Source organism: Herpailurus yagouaroundi, unplaced genomic scaffold (genome assembly GCF_014898765.1).
Source record: "Herpailurus yagouaroundi ecotype Mexico unplaced genomic scaffold, PumYag 67681, whole genome shotgun sequence".
Taxonomy (NCBI): domain Eukaryota; kingdom Metazoa; phylum Chordata; class Mammalia; order Carnivora; family Felidae; genus Herpailurus; species Herpailurus yagouaroundi.
This window is the reverse complement of record NW_024420481.1, coordinates 1183829-1209974: the sequence shown is the minus strand read 5'-3', so window position 1 is coordinate 1209974 and position 26146 is coordinate 1183829. Positions and strand designations below refer to the sequence as shown.

At 43.8% G+C, this 26146-nt stretch overlaps 1 protein-coding gene across 2 annotated transcripts in view; it reads right to left on the bottom strand.

Moving 5' to 3' along the window:
- Nucleotides 1-26146, bottom strand: part of GPC3 (glypican 3) — a 391248-nt gene that overhangs the window by 30134 nt on the left and 334968 nt on the right. The window contains exon 6 of one of the 2 annotated variants that reach the window (XM_040468088.1): nt 18517-18676. The exons of the other annotated variant lie outside the window; for it this stretch is intronic. Coding sequence (XP_040324022.1) covers nt 18517-18676 — 160 coding nt within the window. The remainder of the gene's footprint in view (nt 1-18516; nt 18677-26146) is intronic. 2 annotated transcript variants of the gene reach the window in all.

The following is a 26146-nucleotide window of genomic DNA, read 5'->3' as shown; positions in this document are numbered from 1 at the left end:
CAAAAGAGAAAAACTAGTCTTTTCAATGAATGGTGGTGGCATAATTGGAGAATGCAGAAGAATGAATTTGGACCCCTACCTCACATCATATGCAAAAATTAACTAAAATGGATTAAAGATGTAAATATAAAAACAAAAACTACAAAACTTCTAGAATAAGACATAGACGTAAATCTTTGTGTCCTGGGACTAGGCAATGGTTTCTTAGATAGGACACAAAAGTAGAAATAACAAAAGAAAAATAGATAAATTTGACACTATGAAAATTAAAACCTTTTCTGCTTCAAAGGATACCATCAGGAAAGTGAAAAGACAACTCAAGAATGGGAGAATACCTTTGCAAGTCATATATCTGATCAAGCTATTGTATCCAGAATATAAAAAACACTTAAAACTCAGCAGTGAAAAGGAAAATAACTCAATTAAAAATAGGCAAAGGAACTGAATAGACATTTCTCCAAAGAAATACACAAACGGCTGATAAACACATGAAAAGATGCTCAACATCATTAGTTATCAGGGAAATGCAAATCCAAACCACAGGTGAATACCATGCCACAACCACTAGGTTGGCTATATTAAAAGCCAGGTAATGACACATATCGAAGAGGATGTGGAGAAACTGGAGTACTCACTGCTGGTGATAATGGAAAATAGTGTAGCCACTTTGAAAAAAACGTCTGGCAGTTCTCAAAATATTAAAGAGTTACCTTGGGACCCAGCAACTCTACTCGTAGTTATATATCCAAGAGCAATGAAAACATGTCCATACAAAATCTTGTTCATAGCAGCATTATTTACAATAGTCAAAAGGTGGGAGCAACCCAAATTCCTTTTTTTTATTTGAGAGAGAGAGAGAGAGAGAGAGAGAGAGAGAGAGAGAGAGAGAATCTTAAGGAGGCTCCACACAGCCTGACATGGGGCTCGATCCCCCTGGGATCATGATCTGAGCTGAAATCAAGAGTCAGATACTCAACCGACTGAGCCACCCAGGCGCCCCAACAACCCAAATTTCTATCAAGTGATGAATGGTTAAGTAAAATGTGATCTATTCATACAATGGAATATTATTTGGCAATAAAAAGAAATAAGCTACTGATAAGTGCTTCAACATGAATGAATCTTAAAAATGTTACACTGAGTGAAAGAAGCCAGTCGCAAAGGACCACGTAAATAGTATGATTCCATTTATATGAAATTTCAAGAAAAGGCAAATCCATAGAAATAGAAAGTAGATTAGTGTTTACCTAGAGTTAGGGGGTAGTCAGAGGTGGGGGGTAGTGGCTAAGGAATATGGGGTTCTTTTTAAGGTGATGAACATGTTCTAAAATTGATTGTGATAGTTGCACAATTCTGTGAATATGCTAAAACCCATAAAATTCTACACTTAAAATGGCTGAAGTGTACAGTTATGTGAATTATACTTTAATAAAGGTGTCACTTAAAAAAAAGGATCAGTTCATCAGCTCATATTTAAAATGAGATTCAACAGAGACCCATATTAATAAAAGCAACATTCTTTATACAGAAGAGATTATCCATTCTCATTGGCCACATTATATGAACCAAAGATAACCGTCGGTTCAAGTTGGTTAGACCTGTTGATCATTTCTTACTAGACTCTATGAACAAATTTATACTTTTTAGCTAACGTGGTAGATTTTTTTAACCGACCTCTTCTTTATGGAACATCTCCAATCTTGGCTTGCCAGCAAAGCTGACTATGAGTTTTCTTTGTCTTGACCCGAGGGAAAGTGGAGTAGAAGTACTAGACCAGATCTGTCTTATGTTTATACAAAAGTCCAGGATGATAACATTAATTTAGTCATATCACCCCAAGCACTCCATTTGCATTCTTACCTCAACCTTCTTTGTTGGGAGAGCCAAAGAGTAATGAGGCTCAAGGGTTGGCCAGTGGAGCACAGCATGGTAAGAATGACCAGTTTCAGACCCTTAGTGCTGAATGCTGGTCATTACCCTTTTGTTGACCTTAGCGCTGGCTGAAGCAGTGCCTGTGGGTCTCTGTGGGCTGCAGGCTGAAAGGCTCACGTGGCACAGATAAGAGTACCATGAAACAGGAACAGAAAGGGAGGCGGCAGAGCAGAGGTTAGTATTTGTAGTTTCGTGGCTTTTGGAGCCAAAGAGGCATGGGTTTGACCCTTGGCTCAACTATTTATTAGCTGTGTGACCTGGAGACATAATCTCTCCGAGTTTCATTGTCCTCCTCATCTGTAAGATGGGAGTTATAGTATTACCCACCTTTCGCAGGGTGTTGTAGAGATAAATGTGGCTGGGACCCACTTAGGCCAATGTCAGCATGGAGAGATCAGTGGTAAGTGTTGTTCTGTTTCTGACTGCTGCTATTATTATTGTTACCACTACTGCTGGAATAAGATTCACTCCCACGTTCATTATGAATCTCTGTAACACGCAATTCTGTAACATACCAAAGACCTACAAGAAGCCAGGCTCGCTCACAAGCACACAACTTAAAATTGAGAGTTGGTCTGAAGGGATCATGAATAATTCTGAATGTATTATTTTAGCTGGGGCACTGGGCCCAAGAACGGCACATGGGGCCTTTACCCTGGCTGCCTGCTCAGTCTCCCAGAACCAAGATTCTGCACATTTCCAAAGCTACCTTCAGGAAAAGCTGTCCAAACCAACTGCTGCCCCAGCAAATGATAGCCTAGGATGTACTTAGGCCAGATGGTCACGGAGCACAAGAATATGCTGTGGATCAATAATTACAGCTCTCAAGCGGAAAAGAGGAGTGAATTACTTGAAGACCATGCGTCCTTCAGTCCCTCCTCTTCGGGCCCAGGCACAGGTACCCAGAGGAACTATGATTCATGAGAAAGACATGGGGAATGTATACGTATATGCAGAGAGGGAGAAAAGGGGTGCCTGGCTGGCTCAGTCAGTGGAGCATGCAACTCGTGATCTCAGGGTTGTGAGTTTGAGCTCGATGTTGGGCGTAGAGCTTACATTAAACAACAACAACAAAAAGATAAAAAGAAGGAAGGAAGGAAGGAAGGAAGGAAGGAAGGAAGGAAGAAGGAAGGAAAGAAAGAAAGAAAGATGGAGAAAACATAAAATTCTCCCAATAGTTCCAAGTAGTTCAATTCAACTGGGCTGAGCACTGTTCCTTCTGCCCCTCCCAATGCCACCACGCCCTAAAGGCTGGAGGGGCTCCAAACTATCCTTGCTGAGGTTATTTTGATTCTCAGCATCATCAACTCCATGGAAAAGGTCAAGAATGGTCATCAACAAATGTTTATCAGCTACATGTGTTGGCCCATGAAACGAGGTGGTTATGGAAGTGTGCTTTGTTATCAGAAAGGTCAGGTCTCCGATTCTAGCTCTAACTCCCCGTTGACCTTGGGCAAGTTACCTAACTAACTCTCTGGGCCTCAGTTGTTTCTTCTATAAGAGCTAACATTAAAGCCAACCTTGCAGGGTTGTAAGAAGGATTTAAGCAGATTGATGAATTTGGAAGTTATTTGTAAGGCACAATCTGCTAATTGGTTGTTGTTGTTACAGAATAGTGGATATAAGGAGTTTGGAAAAGAAAGAGTTCTGGAAGCCTGAGGCCACAAGAATGACCTTTGTGGAGAAGGTGGGTCTTGAAGTATTTGGAGGCATCAGGACAGGAGAACAGAGAGCACTGTGAGCAGAGGTAATGGTCTCAGCAAAAGTAAAGACGTGGTAATGAGACTGGCATGTTCGGACAAAAGATGCACATCTATAGCTCATTTATAGCTATAAAAAATTCCAGAGGACACTGTGGGATCATTAGCAAATTCATGGTCTCATGGTCTGAGTTCAGGGTTAATGGGCAACATGGCCTCGGGGGTCTGAAATCCCAGACAGCACAGTCCTCACTGCACCTGGACTCCAGTGCTGACCTGTGTTCTCAGCCTGCAGGGCACGGACATTTGTCACCTCCTGGCTACGGTGCCTGACTCCTGGTAGTGCTTTTGCCGCCGCGACACTGACACGGCCCAGATAGCAAGAGAGCAGACGTGAAGCTAACAGGAAAATAAGAACACGTGTATTAGCCATTGACACAGCATGCTCCTTAAAGAAACTGGATTCCTGACTAGAGCATTCCAACAGGGGATGAGGAAGTGCCTTGGAAAGTATGGAGTTATTAAATGAAGCAAGTCTATATGTTTGCACAATATACATGTATGTAGTATGATTACTGAAGTAAGCAAAGCTTAATCACCGGAAAAAAGCAGCACAATTTCACGTGATGTACTCTCTTAAAATTCAGTACCCTTCTAACCTCGCCCTTTTAATTTTACAAACGCTAGATGTGTTTTAGGTTTGAAAATTCATTTGGAAACCATTGAGGTCATCATTTGGATACGCTTGTTTCAATTCATATGCCTACGGATGTTTGCCCTTGTGAGCAGAACAGCCATGGTGAAGGCCAGATGGATTTATACACATCGTGGTGGGCCTCTTCCAAGAATAATAAATCCTTTGGTTTCCAAAACATTTAAGATGAATCGATAAACTCTAGCATGGGTGCCTGGCGACCTGGTTGGCTCTATCCATATTCATCCAAATGACTCAGTGATATGTTTGCAGCTTTTCTTGCCCTCGTGTTCTCTCTCAGTGCCCTTGATTTTGTTAGTTCTTCAATATTTTACACCTCTCGGTGCAGTTTCTTTATCTGCAAAACAAAAATAATAATGGTACCCACCCCACAGAGTTGTCGGGAGGATAAAATAAATTGCTTCGTGCAAAATGCTTAAAAGAGTGCCTGGCACATAGTAAGCACTCAAAAAATGAACTATTATTATCACACCAAACCTATCATTACCTCTTTCATGCTCACTCTTTCTCTGAAGGGCATTAGCATCTGTCCCTTTGCCCAGAGTGGAAACACTGACCTTGTCCTTGACTACCTTTTCTTCCTCTTCCTGCCATATCTGAACAATCAGGCTCTGTTGATTCTTCTGCTTAAAGATTTCTTCTTCATGAAGATTTCCAAAATGCAATTCTAACCAAGTCATAATTCTCTCATAACTTGCACTCTCTCCTACTCCCAACTTACACACACACACGCACACGCGCGCGCACACACACACACACACACACAGCAGCAGCAGCAGCAGCAGCCAACCAGAGTGCTGCCTTCCAGCTCTTGGTGGTGTTCCCTGCAGCGTTATGTTGAAAAGGATTGTGAGGTCACATCTGGGCCCAGTGCAGTGGGGTGCTGTGATTGATTACCGATGTCTGCCATGAGAGGGGTGGTGGTTCAGGAGGCTGATGAGCCATATGTTGTGAATTTATAGACCCTGCTATGGGATCAAGGCCAAGCTCCTTACCAAGGCATAGAAGGCTCTCACGATCTGACCCCTAACTAATCTTCCAGCCTAACCTCTTACCTCTTTCTTCTCTAGCCACACCAAACTGCGTATTTTTTCCTAGAACCACCATGATCTTTCTCACCACCATGTCTTAACTCATACTATCTTCCCAGCATGCAATGCTCTCCCCTTTTCTCCTGACTCCTCTACATTGCTTAAGACTCAGCTCAGTTTCTCACCACCCCAGTGTGGGTTTGAAGCTTTTCCTTTGTGCTGCCACAACTCCCCGTGCATGCTGCAATCAGTGCTTTAACCATATTACATTATAATTATCTGGTTAGGTATCTGTCCTCTCCGCCTCCCCTCACCGCTCCCAACTAGACCAGGAGCTTACATGGGTAGGTACTGTGCTTATTCATTTGTGTACGGCCAGAGTCATACAACCAAAACTCGTTGAGCACCAATTCTGTGTCAGGCATTGGGAATTGTCTAACTTCAAACTGATACATGCTAGAATGGGTACTAACATAGCACTCCATCTAGGGCACAGCTTCACCGACAAGGAAGCTACATCTGAGCTGAGTTTTCTTTCTTATTTAAAAAAATTTTTTTAAATGTTTATTTATTTTTGAGAGAGAGAGAGAGAGCGCGCGCACGTGCACATGAGCGGGAAAGGGGCGGAGAGAGAGACAGAATCCAAAGCAGGCTCCGGGCTCTGAGCCGTCAGCACAGAGCCCGACGTGGGGCTCGAACCCACAAGCCATGACATTATGACCTGAGCCGAAGTTGGATGCTTAACTGACTGAGCCGCCCAGGCGCCCCATGAACTGAGTTTTAAAGGTAGAGAAAGGGAAAGCATTATGGGCTAATGGGCCAGCACGTGCATAGTATTAACGGCCATCATTTATTGGAACCCACTAGGGAGCAGGGCCAGGACTAAGTGCTTTATATATATTCCAAAGACAGGAATTCATAAAGGCCCAGGCAGGCCTTAAAGAGCAGAACAGCAAGTTCAGGAACAGTGAGTGAGGCTTAATCTAGATTAAGAAAGGCTGGTCTCAAGGATTTGGCTCCATCATTCCTCATTCATGCCCAGAATCCAGGGAGAGCAAGGAAAACGCCCATTGGACTCCAGGCTGGCGAACAGTCAGCGGGAAGACTGCAACCTCTCTTTGAAGGAAGGCAGACTCATTTCCATTCCTTAAGCCAAACTTGCTTCGAAATCCCTTTGAGGTGCTACAAGTACGGGTCTAGGCTGACGTATGACTTACGGAGTCGCATTTAAGACATCCTAGAACTGAAACGCACCTGATTTCCACCGATACTGCCCGAAGCATTACCACTGCCCCAGACAAATCCCTCCTCCGTGTTCAATCATTCCACGTGAAGTGGTGTGTGGGGAGAAGGAACGCTGGAACAACAACGACAACAAATTAATAGAAAAATTCGTGGTTCCACGCTCCAAAAAGCCCGAGTCAGAAAGATATTAGCGCAGAAAGGTGCAGTCCCTGGATGCTGACTAGAAACGAGAAAGAACTTAGGAACCCACAGACACAAAATCCCCAAGTTTCTGTTCATTACGGACTTAAGTCGTCCAGTGCTGTGTGTCACAGACAGGTTCCGAAACCTGCAGACGCAGAGCACAGATACTCCTGCACGCCCCTGCATATTTGTAGAGAAAACCTATTCAATTCCCTGATCTGACCACATTTTGGGAGAATCTCGTTCCTTAGACCTGTAGCAATTGGTGCTATATGAGCGTATGAGTAATATGTTGCCTCCCTGCACAAACAAGAAAGAAATGTTGAAAAGGACAGTGGGGGTGTGTTCCAAATTTAGCTTTCCTTCCAACCTCTGCCCATATGGTCGGTGGTTAAAAAAGTGATTACGAAGCCAACAAAATGTAACCCGATATTAGGAGTTCCTCTCCAACTCTGTGAAACCAGGGCTAATACCGGCACACGGTATTCATTTGCCGTAATGCCGTCTGATACGGGGAGACTGGACTCTAAAAGTGGCCCTCGCCTCGGTGTCCCATGAACTGGCCTACAAGACTCTCGTCTCATGGGGTGGAGCTGATGAGATTTCCAGTGGTGAGCACAGAGATTTCGGTGAGAGCCCATCAACCTCAATAGAGGCTTTGAGAAAAAAGTTTACAGATCTGGTTAACAGTTTCCAAGTTAGTAAGTTTCCAAGTCTAGGATTCCCTAGATTTCTGAGTAACTGAAAATGAGGGGCTCTTGAATTTCTAGCATAACTTAGGAAGAGAGAAATTTTCCCTCACTCTTGGTGCAAAAAGCGATTGATTTAAGCCTAGAACCATTAGGGATGAAGGAAGGAAAACAATCTTCCAAAGTACCTTTTCACCCCATGGTACACTGGTAAATGTTCAACAAATTCCTCTTAAAAAAAAAGCACACATGTCAATTTACTTTAATTTTTGCTGGAATAAAGGATGCGGAACACACAATTTCCAAATACTAAAAAATATACAATACTCTTTATTAGAAATTCCAAATAGCCAATTGATTCTCACAGAACCCTTTCATTGATTCAAAAAAAATTTTTTCCCAATGTTTATTTATTTTTGAGAGAGAGTGAGACAGAGTGCGAGTGGAGCAGGGGCAAAGAGAGAGGGAGACACAGAATCCGAAGCAGGCTCCAGGCTCTGAGCTGTCAGCAGAGAGCCTGACGCAGGGCTCGATCTCGTGAACCGTGAGATCATGACCTGAGCCGAAGTCAGACACTTAACCGAGGAGCCACCCAGGCGCCCCTCTTTCATTGATTTTTGCCAGGCTCTTGCACTGGTAGCCAAAGCAGGGTTGCAACCGACAAGCAAGTGTAGTTCCTGCAACAGCACTGGCTGATATATTACATTTAGGAATAAGACAACAATGAAATAACAAAGATATCTGTCAGAATCCCACTCCTTTGTCAACGATGACGGTGACTTCTCTGCTAAATCGGATAATAGCTTTCAAACACTGAAGAATGGATCCTCAGCGTGTTGTGCGATTCACGATGTAATGGCTACAGAGCCAACACGACTGAGTTTAATCCACATTGCTAACATTTTCCCACCACTTTCTTAAGTCTAGAGTCTAAACGATCAACAAAACAATAAATCCAGCCCTGATCTGTAGTTTTTGCTGATGTCTGCGGTATAAGTATTTCCATCACGGCCAATATCAAGCTACCAATGTGATGAGACTGCATACAGACGTATAACTGCACATCACCGACCCCACCCCCATTTCACCTGCTGCTTTTGAGTCTGTTCCACCATTGGCTCCGACAGTTAGGGGGACACAAGGCAGAGACACAGACAGCAGGCTACTGCTCCCTACTCAGAGTGCGGTCTGCTGCTCTGCTATTTTTTGCCAGTCTGTGAGAAGATAAGCACAGAAATCGAAAGTAAGCGCTCGGAAAAAAAAAAAAAAAAAAAAAAAAAAGAAAGTAAGCGCTTAGCAATTTTTATAGCAATTTGATAGAGAAATTTCGAAGTCTGTTGAGTCTCCTAAGTAAAAAATTGCGGCTTATACTTTGCTGTCCTTTTTGTGATTTCCTTTTTGTACTAATTCATTCTTATTATATGTTACACAGCTATTGGTCAATGACAGATCTGGGAGGGGCAAACCCCCCGCCTTCCAAGTCCTTCCCCACAGATAACTTGAGGTGCGCTGATCTATTCTGTGAGGCCAGGGTCAGAAGGGAGAGAGTGGTGCCCGAGATGGGTGTGGACTGGACAACCTTGCTATTGACTATTCCGCCATTAGGGCTAACCGCTTATAGCTGGAGGAAGCACTGGAACCCAGTTTGCTTTTCAACACAGGGCCAGGAAGGCCACAAGCCTGCCAATAATTGGGGAGAAATGAGAACTGGAGGTCTAGAGGCTGCGAGGGACAGACAGGATGTTGAAAAGAATTGCTCCCTGGAAAAGTCTCTGTTATTCCTAAGGATCCATTTGCTTAGGAAAATGGCTGCAGAGAATCAAAACTGGTGACATGTGCTCCAGTACGACCAGAGAGTAGCCTCTCCATTCCTCTTTCCTCCCCCCCAAGCCAGAAAAATTGCCTCATTGGCTTGTTCCGCCATCTTGGTTCTCTTTCGCTCTCTTTGCATGAGTGAGTCATCGTGAAACCATCGCGTCTCAGAGCTACTGAGGCTCATGGAAGTCAAGAGCCCACGATACAGGTATCTCTTCACTCTGCGACATCCTACTCCGCCCTCACCCAGCCAATCTTTCTGATAGATGGCTATTCAATCTCTAGTCAAATATCACCAGAGTCAAGAAGCTGACTGTTCCCTAGAGCAATCCCTGCCACTGGGGAACAGCTCAAAGGGTTAGAAAGTTCACCTTTTCGTCAGTCAAAATAGATCTCCTGGGTAAATTCCATGCATTGGTTCCAGATCTGCTTTGATCTTCCACATGCAAGATCTCTAAATATTACAAGATGACATTTGTGGTTCCCTAATTCTTATCTTGTATAGACTGAACATCACTACATCTTTTCACTATCCTTCCACGGACTCTGTTTGCCAATTCTTCACCCTCCTGCTCGCTCTCCTCAGGAGACACTCTAGGCGGCAACATACCGCGTCCCACACAGCAAGTCCTGCCCGCCTCACAGGGGCCCCTACCCTCGTGTTGACTGGAACAGGGATCTCCTGTGTCTTTGCTCACAATTTCAGCTGCTAGAAGTCAAAGGCTACTTTGGAGGAAGCTAATTACAGAAGCAGTGAGGTTAAAGCCTACCAAGTCTGAGGCAAAAGAAAGCAAATGTGGAGAAGTCAGCACCGCATGTGGAAAACTGAAATATTTACTGAACTTCTACTAAGGGGCAACAACAAGACAAGGTGGGGGAGGAAAGTAGAGGTTGGTGACTGACGGCTGACAAGGGTACACACGCGATGAAAATGACTTGCTCTCTACCCTCTGAGGAGCTCGTTGGTAGTCAAGGACACTACTTTGCTCTGGAGCCCCCTCCTGAAGTTGCTCATGAAATTGCTTTCTGCTCTGGCGTAGACTCGTCTCCAACACCAGAATTTACAAAGTAGCCTCTACTTATTTTTATTTATTTGGTAATCATATTACCACTTAAGTTCATCACGGAGCTACAAATTAAGAGATTCTGTCTGTACTGGTCTCCCATTCTCACCTTAAAGGCTTATTACAATACAGATTAGGATTGTAAAAAGAAAGAAAGAAAGAAGGAAGGAAGGAAGGAAGGAAGGAAGGAAAGAAAGAAAGAAAAAGAAAGAAGGAAAGAAGGAAAGAAAGAAAAAGAAAGAAAGAAAGAAAACAAAAAAGGAAAAAGATCAAAAGGCAGTTTTTAAAAATCAGTAAGTATATTTAGAAATGTGAAGAACCATAACACCATGGGATCATTTTGCCAGATTAAACCTCTCTTAGCCAGTTATGTACATTGGCAGGCACTATAACAAGGTTTCCTTTAAACAACAACAACAACAACAAATCAAACAAGAGAAAAAAAAAAAACCCAACCAAACAAAAACTTGCCAGTAACTTCATTCCTACCGATGCAAATTGGAATTCTCCTTGCACCTGACACAGGCAAACAAGGGGGAGAAACGGATCATGGCCACACCTTCTTGCCACATTAAGCAAAGTGAAAGGACAGCGTGGTCTGAATTGAAAAAAGAGACTTGGAGGCGTTTGTACGCTTGTGTGTGGTTGAGGGCGTTTTGTGGACGGAGAGTGATTGCAAAGCATCCAGTGGCTCTGAGTCCCTCTTCCCCTCGAGCAGGGCCTCAGCCTGGCTTCACGTCTGATCTCCGCGTGCGGCCACCAGGACTGGAGGCACTCGACACCTTCAGTTTCTGCCTCGCTCTGCGGGCTCGTGATTCCTTGTTCTACTGAGCTCCTCCGATTTGGCTCTCGCAAGAGATCGTCACAAACCACACAAGTTTAATGAGACATCACGTCTTTCTGATACGGTATTCTTCTCTTGCAGGCGAGCACTTCCCCCTCGCTGGCATACACACCTGCTTTCCCAGACCCCTTGTGGATGTTTCCTTACGGACATTGCTTCACTTCTATTCGGCAGCTCGGCTCAAGGCTTTGAGCTTGCCACCTTCCTGCTGGTTCCTCCTCCAGCTTCCCACCAGCTAAGTGTCAAATCTCTCCCTCCCGTTCCTTTCTGTCCACACTAGACGACCACAATTCAGTTGAGGCCGTCACGAACTTCCCAACATGGCTCTATCCAGAGAAAATCAACTGCGCCATTTAGGGAGATTCATACATTCAACGGTTTCCTGTTAATTAGAAACTGATCCCAAACTCTAATACAATGGCCACGGGTCACTCACACTCCTCCTAACACTCCCCCAATTCTTAGAGTTCCATGTAAGGCCCACCAGCAAGTAGAACTATCATGGCATTACCCTTGATAAAAGCCTCCTAGCCTAATGGCTCAGGTAGGAAAATATCACAGGGCAGTAGGCCTAGAAAAGCGAACCCCAGAACAACTCACGAATAATAAGAAACACACTCCTTAAAGCATCTCAAGTTACAGTAACTTTACGGAAAGTATTTACCTTCCCTTACTCTCGTCTATCACCAGCTTACCTGTACTGATTCCCTAGTCAACACTAAAGCATGGGGAAGGGCCTTTTCTGAGTACACTTACTGAACAGGCAGATAATATCACTCACAGTTAGAGCTCGCATCAAAATCCATCTCTGTGAGCCATGGAAACTGCACGAAGCTCTGGGGTGAGATGGGATTGGCCGTCTTGTCAATCGATCAGTAAGAAGCACCTGGTCTCTATCTGCACGAAGAGTGCTATCATAATAAGCTTTGCTTCCTTCAGCTTCCCTATGGCGTTTGTTCTCGAAAAGATCAAGGCGAGAAAGCAGACTGCTTATAGCTAAGAGCAAGATAGAATGGAAAGAAATCACAGGCCCTTTCTTGACCTTCCCCAACTCATCCACCCTTGCCCTCACTGTCCCACTAACACCAAAGAAAACAAAACATAACTAGCTGTGATTCTTTCAAGATGTAGGTGACTACCACTGTTGTGACTAGGGCAGACATATTTGTCATTGTTTAAATACCTTCTCACTGGGCTAAAATCAAGTTAATGAGTAACTGAAAACGCCACCTTGGGGGTGGAGAAGAAGGAGCATATCATAATGAAAACTGTTGGCCAGAACCTCGGGGACTGAATTTATAATTTTAGCTACAGGCTTTTGACAACTAAAACTTATAACCCAATGGTACTAACCAATCTTAACAATATTACCCTAAATGAGAAACTGCCTTACAATTTAAAGTTTTTACTTTATTTTTAGTTTTTACTTTTTTTCAAAGTTTTTACTTTATTTTTGAGAGAGAGAGAGAGAGAGAGAGAGAGCGAGCGAGCATGAATGGCGGAGGGGCAGAGAGAGAGGGAGACAGAGGATCCAAAGCGGGCTCTTGTGCTGACAGCAGTGAGTCTAATTAGTGGGGCTCAAACCCATGAACCATGACGTGAGCCAAAGTCGTATCCTCAACTGACTGAGCCACCCAGGCACCCCTGCTTTACGGCGCATAAAGGACTTCTATGTCTTTTGTCACCTGTGTTTCACTCGACAACTTCTGCAGTGGGCAGGTGAGGAAATACTTTATCATTGTTTTTGCAGATGAGGAACCGGAGCCTCAGAGGAGCTCAGTGACTTTGTCTAAGGCCACAGCACTGGCAAGTGGCCGAGACTGAACTGAGATTGTCTGACTCTGAGACCTGAATGTCTCAAGCGTCAGTAGCCCGAAGGTAGGCGGGTACTGCGTTCATCCATCAGATGGGATCCATATCACAGTGAATGACGTGAGGCCCCCTTACACTGGGGTCACGTGTTTGAGGGACTGATGTAACGAGAAAGAAGGTTGGAGGGAGTCATTACGAGATACCTGAGAATTCTGGAAGCAGGTTACTTAGAGAAGAGCAAAGGGTCCAGAGGAAGTAGGATTGTCAAACTGTAGAATACATTTTGGGGCAACTGTCATAATTTGTTCCTGGACTTATGACCAATAGGGCAGTATAAATATATTACTGTCTTCACATGTATTTTTTTATTATTTATTTTTGAGAGAGAGAGACAGACAGAGTGTGAGGGTGGGAGGGGCAGAGAGAGGGAGACACGGAATCTGAAGCGGGCTCCAGGCTCTGAGCTGTCAGCACAGAGCCCGGCGTGGGGCTCGAACCCACGAACCGTGAGATCATGGCCTGAGCCGAAGTCGGATGGTTAACCGACTGAGCCACCCAGATGCCCCTCACATGTATTTTAATCTCTGAACAGGACTCAGCAACTTTCCCAAAAAACAAACAAACAAACAAACAAACAAACTAACAAAACCACCACCACCACCACCAACAAAACACCCAGGACATTTCATTCCTCGACAAACTTTCTACTTATTCTGCAACAGGTAATCTGATTTGCTGTAAAGCATTATAAGCTTGCAGATATCGCCCATGAGAAAAGGCCCATTATAAAGTTCCTCCATGGGTTTTATCCTTGTCGCCAAGCCAACCCGTTAATGAATTTATCCATACAACGTGGCTACCGGCCCACATGACGAAGGTCTGACTGCACAATTCAGAAGAGTTAAGCTATCGAAGTGTCCTTCGTCTCCCTATGTGCACAGGCTTGCTAGGAGTCAGAATATAAGGTCACACTTGATGCACTAAAAAAAAAAAAAAATGAATGAAAATCATTGGCTTAAAAAGTATTTTTAAATGCCGTTTTGGTTTTTTTTGGTTTTTCATTTGAGTTGTACTTTTGCCTCCAGATTGCAAAGTAACAGCAAGGAGGAAATATGGAGTATAGAGACTCATGGGGCCCACAGCTTTGAGTCTTAATGGCTTCACTCCAGCACCGCTGGGAGGAGGTGACTGGTCGGGCAGAGCAAACAGCTGTTCCGTGTCACAACGCCTGGACACGACCGTGCAGGCTGGCGAAAGGGACCTGTCTGGGCCTGGATTTCACCTTCACCCTGACCTCCAGCCAAGGAACAAGTGGCAGGTTTTCTCTTTTCAGTCCCCACACTGACAATGGTGAAACTGAAAGTTTCTTGAGAGCGAACGTTTTCACAAGAAACATCTGTTTGAATGGGTAAGAAACGTCCATGCGGTTTGAATATCGGTTCCAGTTGTAAGCCCAAGACGCGTTTCACAAAGTCTACTCCTCGGGTCCCCACCAACCAGCTCAAGCCACGTTACTCCCACACAGCAACAAGGAACGTGTCTGTCTTCTACAGCCTGTTTCCACATCCCTCATCCAAAGAGCTAGGCTCTCACGGCATCCACGATCACTTCCCCCGTCTTTGACGCAGCTCGAGACAAGATTACCTTCTTTTCCTGACTCGCAGTTATAAAGACATTAGGCTCACCGGAATGTTCTGGCTGTACCCACGGAGTAGTGCAAGCTGGAGTAAAAACAAGCCCAGGGAGGAAGGGGGTGAGGGAGTGGTAACAGATATCTCTAAGATGCGTGTTCCTTGCTGGGTTGTTTTCTGAGCATGTGTTTCAGTTGTGTTTCCAACAGCAGGCGTGTGTGTGCGCGCACACATGAGCACCTACGTGAGTATGTGCTTGTGTATGCATGGTTTTCTGTGTGGGTGAGAGTGGGGACTTGGCAGAGAGGGGGCAGATGCTTAAGATGCTTAGTCATCATGTCTTGGCGGGGGACACCTGGCCAGAGCTTGCAAAGCTTCCCAGAAGTCAGCCCCAGCCAAAGCGCTGGGACCAGCCAGCTTCCCAAACAGCTTGACAACAAGAGCTTTGACAAGGCCAATAACTGGGAACAGTGCTGATGGCAACCAGGTCCATCACGGACGATCCGTCCCTGGAAGGGAGCTTGAACACGGTGTTCAGCGCAAGAGCATTTTCTAACTCATGGGCTAAATTCAATCTTTGCAGAAAATTCGTGCCGAACTATGGACGCCAAAGAGCTTATGAAAGCCAAAGAGCTTCCAGAGATTTTTGCATTAATAATGTCTCCTGGTCGTTATAAATATCTGTAGAGCCTAACGGGTTGCAAAGCACTTGGGTACTCATTATCGCCTCTGATTTCCACAACAACTCACTGAGACCGGTGAGGGTGAGCAGCCCCACTTTACAGCTGGAGAAACTGAGGCTCAGAGCACGACATCACTTGCTCAAGGTCCCGCTGTGCATAAATGTGCTAGAACTGGAACCCAAGTGTCCTAATGTATCATATGGGTGACCGGGCCTCAGGCATCTTTTATATTCCTGGAACACTTGGCTCACTGTGGCCAGTTTAGTGGCTTTTCAGATGCTTCACGTATTAAACCTAAATGCCACAAGTGCTCGGTTACAAGGTGGAAAGGGGGCAAACGAATCAGCTAGGGACCTTGTCAACAAGACCTTATGACCCAGCAGGTCTGAGGTGGGCTCTGAGAGTCTGCGTTTCTAACAAATTCCCAGATGATACGGATGCTGCTGGTCCACGGACCCCACTTGGAGTAGCAAGGGGTACTGGGGATATCGCTGCGTGTTGGTTACCTGGTTGTAATTGCCTTTTATGAGTCTTAAACAAACAAACTAATAAAACAAGCTAATTCTAAGCTACATCTGCAGGCTCTTTGAGCTCCAGAGGTCAGCAGTTAGCAGCAACAGACCAGTTGCTTTAATAGTAGATAGGCTTTTTTGAGTGCTTACTAGGTGCCAGGCACCATGCCAAATGCTTTGTGTGGCTGATTTGATGATGATGATGATGATGATGATGATGATTTTATTTCATTGCCACGATCTTACGTAACAAGAGACATGAAGTAAGAAAGCAGGGAACCTACGAGGTCAGAAGAAAACACAAAATAAGATGTCCCCGAGACCCAAATAAGCACCCTGCCGGGGACCAAAGCCAAATAAATGAACAGCATCACGGATTGCTGGCACTAGAATGGCCTGCAAGAACTGGGCGCGCTCTTTGTTTCACAAATGGAGAAACTAACTGACTTCCAAAAAGAGGAAGGGGCTTGGCCCAGGACGCATGGGAGCTAGAAAGAAAGTCAGGAACAGAGAAAACGACGTGTCCTGCACTTCATCCAGTTCAGCGAAACAAGGGAAGATGTGAGCCAGGGCGGCTGGCCAGTAGGACCGCTTGCTGGTTATGGTGTAAAAGGTCTGGGCGGGGACAAGAGGGAGACAGAATAGAGTCTGAACCCACTCCGAGCCTTGTTTTTTTATTCCCAAGTTGTGTTTTGGAGGAAGGAATCTGGAATTCTAAGTGAGACGGCAGTAAACGCACAGAGTGTTCCAAGCCTAGTTGACTAAATGGATGTTGATGAATCACCAGGACCAGATGGCATCTACCCAGATTTGGGGTAAAATTGTGTAACAGCTGACCAAAGTATATGGCTTGTCGTTCCAAACAGCTATTGTGCCATGAACCTGGCAGATTGCCAGTGAGTCTCCTCTCCATGAGAAACATTTCAAAGGGGACCGAAGGAGCTCCAGGCTGGTAGGATCACTGAACGTGTTAGCCAAGTGTAACCTATTGGGGGTAAGGCATCATTTTTCCTGTAAATTAAATTAACCACCATTTGTGTAGTGTTTTACAGTTTACAAAGCACTTAGGGTTAATCATGCCTAACTAATTGACTAGAATTCTTTGAGAGGATAAATGTGCATGTGGACAAAGGAAAACCAGTGGATGTAATCTATTTAGATTTTGAAAAGGCCCTTGACAAGGTCCCCTATCAAACACTGTTGAAAAAAGTTAAGTCACCATGGAACTGTGGAGTCGTGTTCTGACAAGGATAGGGAAGTGGCTTATAGGCAGAAAAGCAAGAGCAGGGATAGGCAGGGGCATTTTTGGAGAAGTAGGAAAATTGGTGTGCCCCAAGGATCAATGCCGGGACCAGTCAGTATTTTGAAGAATCATGCAGGCCAGCTTTAGATGACCGAAAGCTTTCTTGGGTAGCAAAATACAAAGCAGATTTCAGTCTTTCTACAATTGTCTAGATGAGCAGAGAAAGAAGAATCGGAGTGGAGCTGTTCCAAGAGTGGCCTCCAGAATCTCATTTCCTCGCTCTGAACCCTGACTCTGCCCTTGGCGACTGCACGACTGTAAGCAAATGACTCTACTCCAGCATCCATTTGCTCATCTGTAAAGCGGGAATAAGGACAACCCCTCATTCATTGTGAAAATGACATAAGGCAATGCAGCTAAAATTTCGGCACAGTGCTTAGAGCATGGTTAATGTCCATCGAGTGTTGGCTTCTATTATTTTTACTGATTATAAGATGCCAGCCTCTGGGTGATCGCGTTGTGCCCTAGGAATGGAACGTGGGGGCCACTGCAGACTATTTCTGGAAAGCGTTGGTAGAGTTTGTTTTAGTAATTCAGAGAGGATGGAGACACGTGTAGCCTGGTTGTGAAAGATTTCGTTCAAGGAAACTAACAATTATGGAGCACCAAGAATGTGGTAGGTACCAGGCTAGATGCTGTACGACTTTGCCCTCCTGATTTAATCCTGCAGTAGTCCTATGAAGTCGGGGCAATGACCCCCGTTTGGTGAACAAGGGAGTGAAGTCTTAGGAGAAAGACAGCCAGAATGCAAATACAAGTTCGCTCTCTCCCTAAAGCTTTTTTTTTTTTTCTTTTTTACTGCAGCAAACTTGAAATGCATTTTGAGGGATGGCTGTAATTTTTTTTTTGAAAAAGTATTAAGTTTTAATGCCAGGTTAGTCAACATACAGCGGAAGGATGGGTGTAATTTAAGACGGGTCAAAAGAGGAGCATCTCTACCGAAACAAACGTGAGCAATGGTATGAAGACAGAAACAGGAACGGTATTCTTATGCTTCCTTCCAAGGTTACCTCACTGCTGGTTTTCACTAGACTCCGAAGACTGCGTTGCTTTTTATAACTGAGAGGAACCAAGGAAATGTCCAATGGGAAACAGAGCCAAGTGATTAGGTCAGCTCATTTCAGAGGATAAAATAACAAACAGGAAGTTACCCTTTGAATCTACCCGGGTCCAGAGATTGGGGGGGGGGGGGGGGAGAAGCCTACCTGAAAACTTTATTTTTCTAGAATATACTATTTCCTTGCAGAGTTGAAGGCATTCTATGTTGCAGGGACTTGTGGAAAGTTTTAGAGAGCAGAGTCAGTTGACTCTGCGAGCATGGCCATTTTTGCTCAGACGCGCTGGCGCTCACACGCACCTGCAAGGAAGCGGAGCTGGTTCCTCACTTTCGTGGTGCCGTCCCCCGAGCCCCCGATGCACTCGTCTTCATCGTCGCCACAGTCGCCACTTTCAAGCCCTTCCTCGTCAAGGGTTTTATCCAGAACTCTACCTTTGGGCACAGACATGGTCCTCAGGAGCTGCAAGAAACGACCAGAAATGTACCGCGCTTGAGATTTCTCAGGTAGGTCTGAAACTGTGTCTTGCTGGCAGGAGGCATTAAAAAAATGGTGAATGAATTACACAGGGGCTTTGAAAAATCATTTTTCAAATGCAGATAGGTGTAAACTGCTTATAGTCTGGAACGTTCCATAGCATTTGACAGGATTCTCGACTAGAGCATATACCGCATCAGACTTTTCCATACCATGGTATTTAATTTCCCGAAAGCCTCCGTGGTAGCACTCACCGATGAGAAACTTAGGATGTATAGGCAAAGCATATTTATCGGCTGAGAGGACATCAAGATCAGACAAGATCCCTATAGAAGCCCCCTACGTTCCCATTCGCCAAATTAAAATAACAAATGCTTCCCACTAGAAGAAGATACTAGCAATGACATTTTACACACATTTTAAATGAATACATACAATTAATTGCCACATACCGTGTCTTGATCACCAGAAAAGCTTTAAAAACCTCTCCCCCTTCCACGATTTCAATAAGATGGTTTAAGATTCGTTTTGCTTTATTGTAGGTAACATGCCTACTAAGAGACACGTGTGTTTTGTGTCTGACTTTTCAGTTATGTAGTCAACGTCTAATTTTATGTGACTCCCACCTCCCCCAAATCTCTCCACTGACCCAAAAGCCCAGCTCACAGCATCAATGGTCTGTGGGGGCAGTTCTCAGACCCCATTTCGCTTTTCCGCTTCATCTCTCTCCGAGGCTGTATTCCAGCGTCCTCTATTCCTGCCCTACCATCCACTCTCAGTCTTAAATGTCAGGCCCACTTCCTAGTTTTAAATAATGGCCAACAGAAGATGCTGGATCTACCGAAAATGAGATCTTTGCAATTGCGCAAGAGGTATCCAGAAAAATAAAACGCATGCACCGACACATCTTGGTTTCTGTGGTTTCTGTTATCTGTGTTCACTGTCACTGCAAAGTATTCTTTTCTGTTCTTTACTTGTGATTTAGCTGCTACACCAAGATCTAGTTGAAACAAGCTGTGTACCGTAGAGACATGTGACGGTGGCTTTGTTTCTTTTTCAAGCAAGGAAGGAAAAGTCCAATAAGCTACCTCCAATGGTGTCAGAGAAGCCAAACCACCCACCATCTAGCACCATCTCTATTCTGCAGCTCTAATGCACCCTTTCTCTGACCCTCCCCACCCTACATGTAAATGTAAATGTAAATGTAAATGTAAATGTACCCTAAATGTGTAATACAGATGCATAGGCCAGGACAAGCTAGACCAGTGACTCTCCAACTTTTTGGTCTCAGAACCCCTTTTTACTCTTACTTGGAATATCAGAGAACTTCTGTTTATACAAGCTATATCTACTGACACTTACTATCTTAGAAATTGTATCTGAGAAATGTAAAAAATATTTAATAACTTGTCTAAACATAACAGTAATAAACCCGCGATGTGCTCACAGAAATAACGTTTTCTAATGAAAAAGAAATATATTTTTCCCTGACATAAGGGAGTTAGAAGGAAGGGTGGCATTGCTGTACATTTTTGCAAATGTCTTTTAAAGTCCAGCTTAATATGGAAGCTGGATCATCATATCTGCTTCTCCGTTCAATCTGTTGTTACATGTTGTTTTGGTTGAAATATTTGTAGAAAATCCAGGTCTCATAGAAATGTAGTGGCGAAAGAGAAGTATGTTAGTAGCCTTTTCAGATAACTGTCACTATTTGTCATTGATACTTCATAGACACTCTCAACAAGGGGGGAAAGTTCTTCACAACGTGCAATATGAAACCACATGAATATACTTTTCATGTTCTGTTCCATTAAAATCCATTGGTATGTTCTGAACTTTGAATGGACCTTTTACCCATTTTTGTATCGTCATACAGGGGTTCATCCAAAAGCACTAGTTCACTGAGGGGTGCCTGGGTGGCTCAGTGGGTTAAGCGACCGACTTCAGTTCAGGTCATGATCTCTAGGTTCGTGAGTTCGAGCCCCGCGTCAGGCTCTGTGCTGATGGCTCAAAGCCTGGAGCCTGCTTTGGATTCTGTGTCTCCCTCTCTCTCTGCCCCTCCCCGTTCATGCTCTGTCTCTCTCTGTCTCAAAAATAAATAAATGTTAAAAAAAATTAAAAAAAATATTGGTTCACTGAGCTATGTAGGTTTTCCAAATGTCAACACCTCTTATTATATGAGACATAAAAAATGCACATTTATTAATTACATCATCTCCAATCTCATCAGGAGAAGTCGAAGCATTGGGAAGCTCTCAAGCTCACAGTGGCAAATACGGATTTTCTAAAATGTTGAGTTTCTCTTGAAAGTTTAAATTTTCTCATTGGCAACAAATGCTGTCAGCTTTTCCTTTAACTGATGGGTTCTCTTTATTCCTTTCAAAGAAAATGCCTAGCAAATACCCAAGTCTGTATAACCATAGTTTGTCAGGTATTATCTGAAATAAAAATGGTGTTCCATGAAAGATGAGGCCAGTTTAGCTCCTAGCTTAAATGATCTTACAAGTGCTTTTCCTTGAGACACACATCCACACAGTTTGCAGCAGAAATACCTTAAATGTACTTTGCATTTTGTAACAGAATATTTTTTACAAGGATACTCAGGGGTTATAGTTTAATAAACTTATCATTTTACTGCTTCAGCCATGGCTTTTTTTTTTTTAAAGTTATCTCTGTGTCCAGTGTGGGGCTCGAACTCATGACCCCAAGATCAAGAGTTGCATGTTCTACCACCTGAGCCAGCCAGGTGCTCCAGCCATGATATTCTTTTTTAATTAAAAATTTTAATGTATATTTATTTTTGAGAGAGAGAGAGAGAGAGAGAGAGAGAGCAGGGGAGGGGCAGAGAGAGAGAGGGAGACACAGAATCTGAAGCAGGCTCCGGGCTCTCAGCACAGAGCTCGACACGGGGCTTGAACTCACAAACCACGAGATCATGACCTGAGCCGAATTTGGACCCTTAACCCACTGAGCCACGCAGGCGCCCCGGTGTCACTGCTTTGATTCACACTGTGGTGCTGACAGTTGTACTCAACAGTGCTTTCGCACCATTGGCACAAGTATCAGCACAGTGAAAAGGGCAAAATAACATCGTGGTACTGTTTTGCAGGTGATTTTGACCTTGCGGATCCCTAGGCTTCATGGATCACCAGGGTCCAGAAACCATTCTTTGAACACTGCTAATGTCACTTCAATTTGATCCACTACACCCTGATCTCCTTCTTTACCATGACTTCGTATGAGAAAATTGCTTTTGATATAAGCCTTTTTAGGTTAATTTTCAAAAAAATGACCTTCATGTACGTCACGGATTACCTGAATTAGAATTGCTTCATATAAGGGGAATTCGCGATTGGATATGGGTTAGTAAACTTGCTATTTCTCAAGCACATCTCATATCTGTGTCTGTCATTAGCCTCGTCAGCAAACATTAATGGAGCACCTAGTAGGAGCTGCTTTCACTTCTGTCTATTGAAAGCACTCCATCCTTCTAATAAGCCGAGTTCAAATGCCACTTCCTTAAGTCTTCCTGGCTACCACAGATGGTCATTATGGTTCTTCCTTTCCTTTTTTTAAGGAACTTTTTTGATGTTTATTTGTTGAAAGAGAAAGAGAGGGAGGGAGACAGAGAATCCCAAGCTGGCTCTGAACCACCCCCCGATGTGGGGTTCAAACTCATGACCTATGAGATCATGACCTGAGCTGAAGTCAGATGCTCAACCGACTGAGCCAGCCAGGCGCCCCTGTTCTCCCTTTCTTTTTTCCACCGCTGCTTCCTTTGTCTGTACCTCCTAAACAGCATCTTATGTATGCAGCCTGGTCTTATTTACTTGTACGTGTGACTTTGCTGTATCACCAGACTGGGAGCTGTGCAGGGGCTCAGTCTTATTTATCTTTGAACCTCGTTACATTTAGGGCGATGTCTGGCACCTAATAGGTACTCAATAAATGTGCTATTGAATGGAAGCAAAATAAATTGGCACAGTATCTTTAATTCTTTCAAAGGTTCCACAACCTCATGGAAAAGGAGAAAGCCAAAGCACAGATTAATTATAGAAGAACTTGTGAATGACTAGCTAAAACTTTGGATGACCCCAGCTACGATCTATAGCTAATCTTTGAGAGGCCGTTTTCCGACCCCATGTACAATGCTCCTAATATTCTCTGGTAGTTCAATTTTTTTTTTAAATACTCTAATCTTAAGTATATAGCTGATTGCTTTATTATTTTTTTAAAAAAATGTTTTGATGTTTATTTATTTTTGAGAGAGAGAGAGAGGGACAACATGAGTGGGGGAAGGGCAGAGAAAGGGAGACACAGAATCCGAAGGCGGCTCCAGGTTCCAAGCCGTCAGCACGGAGCCTGACGCGGGGCTCAAACTCACGAACTACGAGATCATGACCTGAGCCGAAGTCGGCCACTTAACCAAACTGAGCCACCCAGGCGCCCCTCAATTTTTTTTAAGTGCAATTAAAAAGACTTTAAAATCTTGCCAGCGAGATTACTTCTTTAGTCTTACATGACTCCCATTTTGGAGACAACTCCCACATTGAAGGATTACGGTATACGTTGAAACCACTGATTGCACAGACATCTGCCGGTGCGCCTAACCCTCACACACTGAGAAAACAAATTCAAATCTGGACAACGATTATTAATGAAGAGAGTCCTAAAGAAGAGTCTGAAACTCCAGAGTGTTGAAAGAAGGGTAACGTGTCCGCGATGAAGAATTGCCAGCGACATTGTGGATTCCGTACAGCCGGGAATCTGGCACCGAAATCAAATCAGCTAATTACAATTCACAATATTGACCTTTTTGTTCCCTCTCTCACTCTTTACAATGTCTTCCAGACTGAACACTCACTTTATAAAAAGAAAGTTATGAGGGCCTCGCACACAATCAGTTAACTTTAGGTGCCTAACGCTTTTGATTAACTGCTTGCCATTTTCAAAGGACACTATCCTGATAGCTTTTTAAAAGCCAAGGCTCAGAATAATGGTTATCAATGTAAACTATCTTATTAAAACAGAGGTCTGATTATTTCACCCCACCACCCCCCTAATCATTCTATAAGCCTGACATTTCTGCCACGCAATGCTTGGCGTGCTTTAGCGGGACGTGTCCAAGGCCCTTTTCACAGCCACTCCCCTCCTTGAAACTCTGGTTGAGCCCCATGAGACTCTCACAGTTGTTTAAATATACCATCAATTTTTTATTTATAGTCTAATACTTTAACTATATAAGTATCCATATAATATACCAAGGTGAAAGGAAAGAGAAATCAGGAAAAATCCCGAATTCCCAAACTCTAATAAACAACATCTGTGTTTTCAAAGGTGGGCTTCTTTGTAATGCCTACAGTTTTAAAGAGGTGAATTTGGATTTTAGAATCAGACTGACTTGGATTAGAATCCTGGTTTCCCCCATTGTTAGCTTTTCCCCCCATTTACTACCTGCTGTTTATTCCCCCTAAACCTCGGAGTCCTCATCTGTAAAATGAGGAAAATAATGCCTGCCTCACAGAATTGTTGTAATGAATAAATGTGGTGAAAGCAACGCTTTAAATGTGATAAAACACCTACACAGTGCCTTTAAGGAATCTGCCGAGATTCACTTAACCGTGCTCCTACTACTGAACATTGACATTGCTTCTCATTTTTTTGTTCTTGTAAGTAAAAATGAGGCACCAGGAGCTGTCACATAACTCTTCCCATATTTTGGATTATTTCCTTAGTTTCCCACTAGTAGGATCACTGGGTCAAAGAGAACATACGTTGTTAAGGGACGCCTGGCTGGCTCCGCTGGTAGAGCTTATGACTCTTGATCTCAGAGCTGTGAGTTCAAGCTCCATGGTGGGAGTACAGATTACTTTTAAAAAATAAAACCTTAAAAAAGTATGCGTCCACTTTTATACAGCATAGGAGTGAGTCTACGATGTCTGTAAGGATCACCTAAGATACCTGTTAAAAGCTCAGGCTCCTGGGCCCCAGCCACAGAGCCTCTGATTTAGTAGGCCCAGATAGAGCACTTTCAACTGGATCTGCCCCCCACCATCTTGCCATGAGCGGATCACTTTAAGAAAGGCTGCTCCAGTGTCACTCTACTTCCCAGAAACCCTCTGAAATCCTGTTCGATGAAGAGTCACCTCAGCCTCGTGCGTGTTTGAATCCTTAATATGTGCCCTTCAAACCTTTTTTTTTTTTCAAAAAGTAAATTCCATCTGATGATTTCCCTTTCACTTAAGTACAGACATCATGACCTTTTGTCTTTGTAGTTAATGAAAATACCCTTGTGTAAAGGTGAGTGAGTTCATTTGATTAGAAAGTGAAATATTTAAAGTTAGCTTTGGAACAGGTACTCGGGGCTGTGCAATAAAAGGAACCAAAAAGCCTGGAATAATTACTTAAGAAAATTAGAACCACGGTGTAAGAGAAAAGAGGGCTTCCCAGAATATAGCAATTTCACATTCTTAAAACCATAACCAGGATAACAAAAGAATATTGTGGCATGGGACGATGTGAGTTGGCCAAAGCTCTTTTCGGGCTTGCTTGGCAGGAGAACAAAGATCAAAGAACATACTTGTTGTTCTTAGGGGGATCAAATATGTTGAAATTAGACCAGGGAGAGCAGCCACTCTTGATCTGTCTATATGGTATAAATAACGTGCCTCTTGGAATTATCTTGATTGCAAAGATATGGACCTTATCAGCCACACACTGTGCTAGGGTTTAACATACGCTCTCTCATGGACTCCTCCGATCCCCACCGCCAATTTGTGCAACGAGGAAGATTACCATCCCTATTTCCCACATCAAGGGAGGACGCTGAGGCTCAAAGACAGGACATAACTTGGCCAAGTCCCTGAGTAAGGGACGGAGACCTCATTAAAAATGAAGGCTTCTGGGGGCGCCTGGCTGGCTCGGTCGGTGGAGCGTGCAACTCTCGATCTCGGGGTCACGAGTTCGAGCCCCACGCTTGCACAGAGGTTATTTCAAAAACAAACAAACAAGCAAATAAAAACTTAAAATAAATAAAAATAAAGGCTTCTGCTTCCAAGCCAAGAGCCCTTCAACAAAAACATGCTGTGTTAGGCAAAGACATCAACGAATGGGGCCTTCATCTCACAGTTTTGCCGTCTTATTTACCTGAGATGATTTCCAGTTCAATCTCACCTTCTCAGATGCTAGCTGTGAACTATAGCTTGATGGGAAAGCCTTTTGTTATTGGCTGGGAGACCGGGAAGGGGGAGATAATGCTGTTGGATGCCTCCCACTTGTTTTTCCCAGCCTTGCCATCTTACACGGTCTTAAATAACCAAACGATCTCATCATAAACAGGTTTGTTTTGAAAAGCTTCAGACAGCTGGTTAGAAGAGAATGAAAAATTCCATTACTGCTGCTCCGTGGCTAAGAGTTTTCTGGACTTTAAGCTCTTTAGCTTTTTTAAAAATAAAG